Here is a 12,167-nt window from a genome sequence, read left to right on the forward strand (position 1 = left end):
CAGGTGAAAGAAGAGCAGCTAAAGCCAGAAGATCCCTGGACTAAAGAGGAAACCATGGAGATCCCCATCAGTGAGCAGGAGGAGCAGCAGGAGGCTGGAGGTTAGAGACGGGGGGTTATCTTCCTAAAGCTGACATTGCTTCTTCCTCCCTTTACATGATTAAAACAACAAAACAATTACAAATGTTACACAAATCTAAATGATTATATTATAGAAACAATAAATCTATCCACATCCCCACAGAGTTTGCGATGAAGGCTCCTAGAGGGCTGTTGATCTGGGACAGTTTCAATCATTCCCAGATCCATCTGTGTGGCATTGAATCACAGGCTGTCCTGTAATCAACCCAGACTTTGCACAGGTGTGTTTGTCTGGTTTTGCAGTCTAGAGTGACTGTTCTGTCAACCACAGTTGGTGTTTGGCTCTGTTGCTCTAACCAACACCTTTAAGCACCGCTGACATTAGCTGATCCATTTGCCCTCTCATCTTTGCTGCTGCGATTCCTGATAGGAGTTTCCATGTTGGGGAGAGACGGGTTATTGGCTGACAGTAGGTGGGGATTGTCCCCTTATCGGGGTCTTTCCTTATCAGGCTCTTCGGCCCTCAGTCAGCAATACAGGTTGGGTCCTGTTCTGTAGCCGTTGGGTTATTTGTGCCACTAGGCGATCATGAGAAGAAGCTTCTTCAGCCAGAAGTGCTAATTGCTTTCCCTTTTTACAGTATTGCTGAAACCAAGCAGCAACCTGCCATCACCTGACTAGATGACGTCGGTACAACGAATGTTTCCAGACTTCCTTCTCTGCATCGCTTGCCGTCAACTTTTGGAGTTGACCAAATATTAAAAAAACAATATACCTGTTTTGGTTCATGATTGTCTTTTGTAATGTTTTTAATCACAAGGGAGTGTAAACTATTATCTGAGTCCGAAATGTTAATGTTCTTTTCTTTCATTTTTTGTTTTGTTGTTGATGAAGAAGTGTGTCACATGTAGTTGGGAAAAAGTATTTAACTATTTACCCCAGTTAAATAAACAGAGATTGCTGGGTTTCCCTCAGGCTGCACTTTATTTTCATATCTTTGCAAAGACAGATAAATCCATCATAGAGCCTCACTGCTCTGTAATCAGCCCTGTTCTGATAGACAGAGTTGGTCTCCTTCACTTATGCTGAGGAAAAACCTGTGAAGGTTGTTTTGGAGTCAAAACAAATTATACCTTAAGAAACAATCTGGCTTGTCATGGGAATTAGTCTAAAGCATCCCTCACTCAGACATCTCTCAGCCTTGCAGCTGAAACAAACTGAGTAAAAACTAATTTTTCACTCGATAAACAGCATAACTAAATATATGAGACAGGAGAAATTTTCCATCCACACACAGTAACTTGATATCAAGATTAAAGAACCTCTTTAGTCGCTGACTGTGCCATCTAAACATTATTAGTTTACATTTTTAGTCTAATACTTTTTATTTTATCATAAAGCATTTTATTGTTTTTTATGTTCATATAATTTTTTTACTCATTTCTATTCTTGTATGCCACTACAATGTAATTGTTTCTTTTTTTGTGTGCACACTTTGAGTTGTCGGGGTACTGAAAAGTGCTAAAAAATAACATTTCCTTCCTTTACCCTCCAACATTACGTCTTTCTCCTGTGTTTGTCTTTCCAGACCTCCTGCAGGTTGGAAAAGAGGAGGATTTCTCTGAGCAGCAGCTCTGGAAACAGGAGAGGAATTCCAGTTTGGACCAAGAGGAACCAGAACCTCTGCAGATGAAAGAAGAGCAGCTAAAGCCAGAAGATCCCTGGACTAAAGAGGAAACCATGGAGCTCCCCATTAGTGAGCAGGAAGAGCAGCTAAAGCCAGAAGATCCCTGGACTAAAGAGGAAACCATGGAGCTCCCCATCAGTGAGCAGGAGGAGCAGCTGCTTCTCAAGCAGGAGGAAGGAGATAAATGTATGGTGACTCCTCCTGCTGAAGAAAAGGACCACATTAAACCAGAACCAATGAGGAACCAAGTCGTCTATCAGGACTTGAGTGAAGTTCAGAACCAGGATTCAGTAGAAATCCACCCAAAACACTCAGGATCAGAAGGAGATAAAGGGTCCAAACAGAATAAGAAATGCCAGCAAACCTTAATGACCATAAACGTTGCCAACAGTTCCAAACCCAAAGGGCATGAGGAAACTCACGCAGATAACAGTTTGTACTCCGGTATAAGTTCTGGTGATTCTTTTTCTCAAAATAGTCACTTGGTTCAACACTTGAAAAGTCACAAGGGAGAGAAAACGTTTCCATGTCTGACATGTGGAGAAAACTTTCTGAGAAAAACTCATTTAATGGTTCATGTGAGAACTCACACAGGTGAGAGGATTTATAAATGTCCTTCCTGTGAAAAAACCTTCAGTAATAAATCTGGGCTAAAGGCACACAAAAGAGTTCACACAGGTGAGAAGCCCTTCTCCTGTTCAATGTGTGGCAAAAGTTTTACCTTAAAAGGTAATTTGAATTATCACTTGAAAACTCACTCAGATGAAAAGCCTTTCACGTGTCTGTCCTGTGGAAAATGCTTCCATAATAAATGTGGTCTTCAAGTACACATCAGAATTCACAGCGAGGAGAAGCCGTTCTCCTGTACAATTTGTGGCAAAAGTTTTACTCTGAAAGGTAACTTGACTGAACACATGGTAACTCACTCAGATGAAAGGCCTTTTTGCTGTAAGATGTGTAAAAAAACCTTTAAAAGAAGATTTCTGTTAACAAACCATATGAGATCCCACACAGGTGAGAAGCCTTTTAGATGTTTGTCCTGTGGGAAAAGCTTCTCTCGTAAGTTTCACCTTGATCAACACATCAGGGTCCACACAGGTGAGAACCCTTTCGGATGTCCATCCTGTGGAAAAAGCTTCACTCGTAAAACGTATCTTGACGAACACGTTAGAACTCATTCAGGTGAGAGCGCCGTTAAATGTCCGTTGTGTGGAAAAAGCTTCACGCGCAAATCCAATCTCGATCATCACCTCAGAATCCACACAGGTGAGAAGCCTTACTCTTGCACAGTTTGTGGGAAAAGTTTTACTCAAAGTGGGAATTTGACTTGTCACATCAGGCTTCACACAGAGAAGCCTTTCTCCTGCGCGATTTGTGGCTTAAGTTTTAGTAAAAAAGGTCATTTGATTCCTCATATGCGAACTCACGCAGGTGAAGAGAATTTCAAATGTCCGTCCTGCGGAAAAATCTTTTGTCATAAATCTACTCTCCGCAGACACATCAGAACTCACACATGTAAAAAGTCTTCCTCTTGAGCAATTTTATTCAAAAAAATAATTTGAGGCACTTGACAACTGATAGAGGTGAGAAATGTTGTTCATGCATGACGTGGAAACATTCTGTTTACCTTCACCATTGAGGTCATGTTTTCACCGCCGTTGGTTTGTCTGTTTAACTAAAGAAGCTATGGACGGATTATGGTGAAATTTTCAGAGGAGGCGCGTATTGTGACTGGAAACTAATGATTACATTTTGGTGATGAACCAGATCAGGATCCTGATCAAGGAATGTTTTGAAATTTTCTGTGAATACAGGTGAAAGTCACACAATGCCAGAGGAAATGAGCTACTTGGCAACGTCTCCATCCGCTTTCTAGAAAAGAAAACATGCTTGACATTAGAAGCCACAGCAGTGAGATGCCACAGGAATGCACATAAGCACTACTTTCCATGTTTGACTCATAATAAAATGTCTATCTATAAATTCTTTCACCACATCACAAGTCCACATGTTCAAATGTCCAGCGACGTTTGGGGAAACCTTTCATTAACGCCGTTAATCTACTGTTTTGTTGTGTTTTCTAACTGGAACAAACTCAGTTTTTAGTCAGCCCCTCTTTGTGTAAGCTCTAAGAAAGAAGGGAGGCCGGTCATGTTCATCATAGCTACACCTTGACGTAGAATTTTCTAACAATTATTTGCAAACTATGTTGGAAAATATGTATTTGGTCGATAACAGAAGTTTAACTCCAGACTTTGCTGCATAACCTTTGTAGAAGGTGACAGAGGTCAAACGTTTCCTGTAAGTCCTCAGCAGGTTTGTACGCAGTGTAGCTGCTGTTTTAACCCATTCAGATGAAAATTAATCTCAATAAAAAAACTTATCATTTATTGAATGTATGATATAATGAATGTATGGAATGAGGATGTAATAATTTTTATATTTACTTTCATGAATTTGAATTCTGAATATGACCGGACTTTGCCTTTAAAGGTTCATTACTTGATTCTTCATTCATTGCTCATTGCACACTATGACAGCCCTCAGAGTTCAAAAATAAGAAAACAGCAATGTGTCCAATGTTTTCAAAATATTTTTATTTTGTTAGACACGTGAAAATGATTTATACCCCAAAATAATCCTACTAATATGTTGACTGTCTGTAGAACCTGTTTTACTTTATAATTTCTGCAAAGAAGATGGACTGTATGCTTTCTATGTTTTATTAAACTTTATAGATTCTCTTTTTCTGGGACTCCTGCTTTAGATCCGTTATAGTGAGCTGACTACAGAGTTTCATTCTTCCAACAGCATTTATTCTGTGTGAGAACGAGTCATCACTGATCAACCAACATTTATAGTGGATTCAAGTGGTATCTGGGTGTTAGTTATTTTTATCAAACAAAACTCTAGGAATTTTTCAGTGTTTGGTTTAAGGCGGTTTTAGGAGTATATGAAAAAGTGTATATAGTGTATTTTTTTTCATGTATGGTTCTGCAACAAGAATGATGAGGTGTTATCATTGTAGACGAGCTCCAAACAACAAACACTTCACCTAAAATACAAACTTCTATGTTCAGTGACACAAAGTAAGAGCTAATGATGAAATTGCCATCAGTTAATGATCAAACACATCTTCCTTTTGTTTTCTGGCTCCATCCTTATCAGATAATTCTGTTATGAGACCCTCAGATGTTATCTCCTCTGACCCAACTAGCATGTGTCAGTCTGCTTTTATCATCATTTGTTACCGGTCACATGGTTTTCCACAAGATGACACTAGCATCGAAGCATGGCTTCATTAGACACGCCTCCTTTGTACTTAGTGCACGAGTCCATACATATGAGATATGAAATTATTAAAAATTGGTTTAAAAGTTCCCTTTTCGTTCATATTTCAGTCCGTTTTCTCATCGGTGTGTGAGACGGGAGGTCTGTCTCAGCTGCCAGGTATTTAACAGAGTTTATTTGAAGGCAGCGTTCAAAGACACACACCAAGGATTAGTGAAAACGTGTTCACCAGAGCTGAAGGTTGACAGACTTTTTATAACATTTGGAGCACAAGAACATTAGAACACAAGTGAGAAAACGGATGAGAAAAGGGAATCCAACACCACACCAACTTCTTTGGTTAGGAAACTAATAAACAGATGTGAGGACAACACTATGGAGATCAATTTCTTTTAAAATTAAATAAATACTATAAATTACCATACATAAATTGTCAATAAATATTCCATTAAATAAATAAATATCCCTAAAAAAAATAACAAAAATATGTTAAAATGATCATATTTTATTTGATTATATTTCAAGATTTTTTTATTTATTCAAAGATTTATTAATTAGATAATTATCTATTTTGAATTATTAAATAGTTATTTCGTAATCGAGTATTGTTCTGTGACACAGAATAATAATCCATAATTTTGTAAAATTATTATATGAGCAATGAGTCGATGCAATCAGCTGGTTTTCCTTAGATAGAAAACTTTGAATCAATCTGACTGGATGATCTGGTGAACTGGAAAGTGACCTGAGATGANTTGAATCAATCTGACTGGATGATCTGGTGAACTGGAAAGTGACCTGAGATGACATGATGTGAATTGGAGCTATAGAAATAAACTGAATAGAATTGAATTTATGTATTTTTCATTTTAATTTCTTTTTATTTCATGTTCTTATATTTAAATAAGGAGGTGGAGTTTTTTGTGTTTGATGGAACTAGCAAGAGTTCAACCAGTGTAACAGGAATCAGCGTGACTGAATGAAGCGTGAAGCACATTGGTCAGGTCTCCTGACTTCAAAAAGCTCCATTAAGGTCCAGGCCATTTTCCATTTAAATACTGACTAGGTTATTAACATGGCTGGATTTAACATTCATCATCATATTGAAGATGATAGTTTAAATGCAACCTTTAATGCTATTTTAGACTCAGCTTGCTTTCTTCAAAACATGCATGGACCCACTCTTTCTAATCTTCATACTTTGGCAGGCTAAGGTGGGAACATTTTCCCATCAAAATATCAGTTTTAAAACCTGAACAGAGCATTTTAATTTTTTTCTACTGAACAAGAGTATTCAATTAATTAATAACTTTATTTTAGACAAACCAGTAAAATAATGTACCATGCAAATAAAATAATTGATTACAAATGAAATTGTTGAATGTATAAAAAGAGCCTTAGGAAGTAAACCTTATCTAATCATAATCACCATTTATCAGCTGTTGAGATGCTCTTGGATGAAATCCACCCTCTGCACAAAGCTGCCTGTCAATCTTATGTGAAATTCTCATTCAGGCTTGAGTCTCTGTGCAATGAAGCAACCAGAGAGAATGTCATGATCGTGGCATTGATGACTGGTTTAATTTCTTTTTCCATTCTACTCTGCCCAGTTTCTTTTCACTGCTCATTTGATCCACCTGCTCCTCTATTCTAGGTGCTTCCATCCAGTCATCAGTGCCAGATTATTCTTGTCCTCTCCAGCCAGTGGTGAGTGTTTTTAGAGTGCTTTAGTGATTCTGATTACCTGATCCTGACCTGGTCTGGCTCTCGACCACTGAGCATGTCTGTTCCCGTCTGAACGGTTTGCCTGAAATGTCTTCGGACTCCTGAACCTTGGATCCTGCCTGTTCCCGTTATGATCTGTTTGCCCCACCTGCCTTCAGACTCTGCTATCTTCTCCTGGGCTACAGCATCAGGGACACTCTGGGTGGCGCCCGCTCCATCTTGTTGCCAGCCCACCAGCTGGATCCTACCAGTTCTCTGGCTATGGACTGAACTTGCAAACCAGGTTAATGACTCATGTTTTATAATCTTAATCCGGTACATTTACATCGTCACAGAGGGGAGGTTTTTCTTATGAGGCTCAGATGGGAAGAAAAAACTGATAATTTAGTCAGGACAATGGTCTCATGCTGGATTATTGCCTTGGTGTCTGGGGTTTTATTATTTTAGAGTGCATTAATCAGATTAATCAGATTAATCGATTATTGAAATAATCGTCAACTAATTTAGTCATTGATTAATAGTTAAATTGAGTATAGAGATGGAAAAACATGTCTTTAGCTGACAAAGCGACCCACCTCGAGCAGTAATTAAACCTACATTGTAAAAAAAAATATGTAAACATTTTGCATTTAAGATAAAAAAATAAAAAAAACTTTTTGTCTGTCAATATGTTCAATTCAGATCTTCTTTAAGGAACCTTTGGTGTATCTGATTATTAATCAATAATAAAGAATAAAAAAATCAACAGATTAATCAATTTGCAAAATAATTGTTAGCTGCAGCTCTAGTGCCTACAGGCATCTTCATTTATACAATTATTGCTCATAGCCAACACGACCATAACCTTTGCAAAAGTACTAAAAACAGTAATTGATGTTCCTGTTCCACCAACTAATATCTTTTTAAGAAAACCTTTTTTTTTTAGCCATTTCCTAAACAGTTTCATGTTTGGGCATTACTATAAAGGTCCTGAATAATGCTAAATCAACTTTTTTTAGCTCTCAACCTTAATTCATTCCCTCTTCATCATGCAATTGATATTTTGTTTGATTAATGCATCCATTAGTTTTGCTATCTGAGCAATATTTTATTTAATTGTTTTATTTGAATGTATCCATTTAAACTAAACAAACTTTGACCACAAAGAAATTCTGTCTGAGGACATTGCTTAAAGAATAAAAAATTGTTTAAGAACTTAAAAAAGATTACACACAACGAACCGTTTAAAAAATGAATAACATTTACTCAAGTTACTGTAATTGAGTACTTTTTATGAGTAATTTGTCATTTTCTGAGTAGTTTTTGAAATATGTAATTTTTACTTTTACTCGAGTAAATTTTAACCAAAGTAGTTTTACACTGTTACATTTAAAACCCCCTCACGTTACTGAGTAAAAAAAAAAAAAAAATACTGATGGTGAAAAAATGAAATGTGGCCCTGCCTTGCATTGACCCTTCGTATCGTCTCATAATCCAGTGCTGCGCTTCGGAAGATGGCAGCTGCTAATCACAACTTAGGGAGTATGGATGAGGAAAGGCCTGAAGAGGAAACATATTCTGGAGACGAAAGCCAGAAAAGCTAAAAAAAAAAAAAAAAGCTGGAGCAGGAAAAAAGCATAATACTCCTTCGTGCTTCTGCAGTGTATGAGTTACGCTTGGAGCATCATGGCGGTAACATCATGGCGGTACATACCCAAAATGTTTGACAAAACAGTAGCCAATCCAGTTTTGACAGTAGCCAGGGTGGATTGGCTTAGTTTTTGTAGGCATCACCATTGCCAGAGTTTATGGATTTAAATGTTCTTTTTTCTGGGGGGGGGGGCCATAAGTGTAAGAATGCCATCCATCAATTAAGTCATTTTACATGAATCCGGACACTTAATTTCTGAGAAAAAACCTTTTTATTACCTTTAAGAAGCTCCAAAAGGAATCACAGCCATTTCAAAATGGAACAGAATTCTTTCACAGATGAAATCATGGATTCTGACAAACAGATGTGAAAGCAGCTGCTACACCTGCGTCCTCCTGTGCTGCCATATCTATTTTGGTTTGGCAGGGGGATCAGCATTGCTTTTGTCATAGCTGTATGTCTTGCCTTAAACCGAAACACTGCAGTATGATCTCTAAAGGCTGATTTATACTTACAAACCAGGTCGTCTTAACGGGCATATTGCACATCCAGTGTAAATCATTTAACAGTTTAAAATGGAAAACTGCCAGGCTCTAACCTACGTGTAGTACGCGCTAATGCTACTCTGCTGCGTAACACGCCCTGTTTATATCCCCTTTAACATAGCAAAAACATGCCATAAACACTTAACTTTGGTATTATATCAAGATATACCCTTTAAGTATCAAGTTGGAGTATTCCAACTATTACAACACACACATGCATATATGTTTCACATGTTGTGCCTCTTTATGTGAGAAGTCAAATGACCTTTTTGATTAAAACTTCTGCCGCAAATCATACAGGAAAAAGGCTTCTCACCTGTGTGAAGTCTAATGTGTTCATCGAGGTAAGATTTACGAGTCAACCTTTTACCACAGTATAGACATTCGAAGGGCTTCTCACCTCTATGACTTCTCATGTGTTCGTCCAGAAAGATTCTCCTTTTGAACGTTTTTCCGCAGGTCTTACAGGAAAAGGGTCTTTCCCCAGAGTGAGTTATCATGTGATCAGTAAAATGACCTTTTTGAGTGAAACTTTTGCCACAAATCGTACAGGAGAACGGCTTCATCCCTGTATGAACTCTGCTGTGTACATCAAAATTGGATTTATGAGTGAAGCTTTTTCCACATGCCAGACATTCGAAAGGTTTCTCACCTGTGTGGCTTCTCATGTGTTCATTAAGATGAGTTTTGCGACTTAATCGTTTTCCACAGGATGGACATTGAAAAGGCCTCTCACCTGTGTGAGTTTTCATGTGATCACTCAGTAACATTTTTCTTTTGAATGTTTTCCCACAGGTCTTACAGGAAAAAGGCCTTTCCTCTGAGTGCGTTGACATGTGTTCAGCCAAACTACTTTTTTGGTTAAAACTTCTGCTGCAAATGACACAGGAGAAGGGTTTCTCCCCTGTGTGGATTCTGACGTGTTTATCAAGAGCAGTTTTACTCATGAAGCTTTTCCCACAGGTCAGACATTGATGAATCTTCCCACCTGTGTGAGTTCTCATGTGAACCAACAAATGGGTTTTTTTTAGAAAGCTTTCCCCACATGTCAAACAAGAAAAAGGACTTTTAACCGAGTGAGTCATCATGTGTTCCTTTAAACTACGTTTTTGAATAAAACCTTTGCCACATATTTTGCAGGAGAACAACTTCTCACCTGTGTGAGTTCTGATGTGATTATGCAGCACGTATTTCTTTTTAAAGCTTTTCCCACAGGTTGGACATTCATAAATCTTCCCACCTGTGTGAGTTCTCATGTGAATTGTTAATTTATTTTCTTCTAGAAAGCTTTCTCCACATGTCAAACATGGGAAAGGTTTCTCTCCACTGTGACTTTTCAAGTGTTGAACCAAGTGACTACTTTGAGAAAAACAATCGTCACAAAATGTACAATAGTGAAAGCTGTTATTAGAGCGAGTTTCTTCATGTCTTTCGGGTTTTGAACCTTTAACATCATCTTTATGCTCTGCAGATTTCTGACATCTCTGTTTCAACCCTTCATCTGCCTCAGGTCTGGAGTCTTTTGGATGGATTGCTTCTGGATCCTGGTTCTGAGCATCACTACAGTCATGCAAGACGACTTGGTTGCTGATTGGTTCTGGTTTAATGTGGTCCTTCTCTACAGCAGGAGGAGTCACTATAAATGTCTCTCCTTCCTCCTGCTTGAGAAGCAGCTGCTCCTCCTGCTCACTGATGGGGAGCTCCATGGTTTCCTCTTTAGTCCAGGGATCTTCTGGCTTTAGCTGCTCTTCTTTCATCTGCAGAGGTTCTGGTTCCTCTTGGTCCAAACTGGAATTCCTCTCCTGTTTCCAGAGCTGCTGCTCAGAGAAATCCTCCTCTTTTCCAACCTGCAGGAAGTCTGGAAAGACAAACACAGGAGAAAGACGTAATGTTGGAGGGGAAAGTGGAAATGAAACTCTCAATCAGAATAATTTAATTCACAAGATTGGTTCTTACTATTATCAAACATTACTAATGTGAAATATATCAACTTAAAAAAACAAAAAAACAAAAGCATGGTTGATCGTTTCTTTTTCTTCTTAGAGAAAGGAAACCTCACTTTAAACACCTATTAATAAAAATATAACTTAAATAAATTTTAATAGAAATTTAAATATTAAACAACATTTTAGTTTATAAGGCCTAACTTTATTTGGTCTCCATTTTATAATGTGATCTGTTCAAATATTTACAAAAACTAACTAAAAACACAGGAAAACGTAAAACATTAAAATAACTAAAGTCCAGTTTGCGCTCTGGGCTTCCCTAAATCATCATCAATATGTAATCAAAGCACACAGTGATGCAGCGTTTCCTAACACCATATAAGGACGTTCCTGTCCTCCATGGTATCGGCTCCTCTGCTTTATGTTCAGTCTGTCCTTCTAACTACTGGAAACGTCAACAAAATACTTCATCCATCTTTGTTTATTATATAATTAGATTGCAGATTTACATGTTTCATCTCAAGTTCAAAAAACTACTATTCTTTATTTTTTTAAACATATAATTGAATGAAGTCTTCCCATTAATATGCAGTGCAGAATGCGCCCTAGAACTGTAAATAATTAATGGTTAGGATCGGATCCATAGATCTTTAATCCAGACATTTTAGAGGTTAGTTTTCAATAAACACTTTGAATTTCAGAAATAGCTAAAGGACAATTTAAGCTGATTTTACTTTAAACCTCTCCTGTAATTAAATTCTGCGTGTGCCATATGTGGACAAATTAGCACTAAAGGAAAAATGCTGAAAAACATTTTGCAGCCAAATTCAAATTGTATTTCCTGGACAATAATAAGATCAGGAGAGCAGATGGATCAGATAATCATACATGATGAGGGTAGGGACAAAGCTTTAACTGCATTTAAGAATAAACTATGCAAAATATTAGAGCTGAAACAATTAATTAGATTAATTGATTAATGAGATAATCTTTGATTAATTTAGTAATGGATTAATCATTAACTGGAGTACAGAGACTGTAAACATGCCTTCAGCTGTCAGAGCGACGCAGAGACATCGTGTCGCTCTGACTCCCAGTCAGCATCTATAGTCCTAGCATAGCGTAATGATTTATGAAATGTTGCTGCATTTATCCCCCCATAGAGGATGCAGCCCATTAACCCGAACACAGCCAAAGGGTTTGGCTTTGGGAAGGAAACAATTAGCACAGCTCAGTGAATTATGTACGCCCAACCGGGACTTT

General features: G+C 37.8%; 2 protein-coding genes across 2 annotated transcripts in view; one reads left to right on the top strand and one right to left on the bottom strand.

Moving 5' to 3' along the window:
• LOC107100348 (trichohyalin-like) overlaps positions 1–7,053 on the top strand; it is a 30,458-nt gene extending 23,405 nt beyond the window's left edge. The window contains exons 3-5 of the mRNA XM_015398801.1: positions 12–100; positions 1,669–2,101; positions 6,942–7,053. Of these exons, the coding sequence (XP_015254287.1) occupies positions 12–100; positions 1,669–2,101; positions 6,942–7,053 (634 nt within the window). The remainder of the gene's footprint in view (positions 1–11; positions 101–1,668; positions 2,102–6,941) is intronic.
• A 2,099-nt stretch (positions 7,054–9,152) lies between these two features.
• Positions 9,153–12,167, bottom strand: part of LOC107100349 (gastrula zinc finger protein XlCGF57.1-like) — a 5,075-nt gene continuing 2,060 nt past the window's right edge. The window contains exon 2 of the mRNA XM_015398802.1: positions 9,153–10,816. Within this exon, the coding sequence (XP_015254288.1) occupies positions 9,186–10,816 (1,631 nt within the window). The 3' untranslated portion in view covers positions 9,153–9,185. The remainder of the gene's footprint in view (positions 10,817–12,167) is intronic.

This window comes from Cyprinodon variegatus, unplaced genomic scaffold (assembly GCF_000732505.1).
Source record: "Cyprinodon variegatus isolate N-32 unplaced genomic scaffold, C_variegatus-1.0 Scaffold963, whole genome shotgun sequence".
Classification (NCBI taxonomy): Eukaryota; Metazoa; Chordata; class Actinopteri; order Cyprinodontiformes; family Cyprinodontidae; genus Cyprinodon; species Cyprinodon variegatus.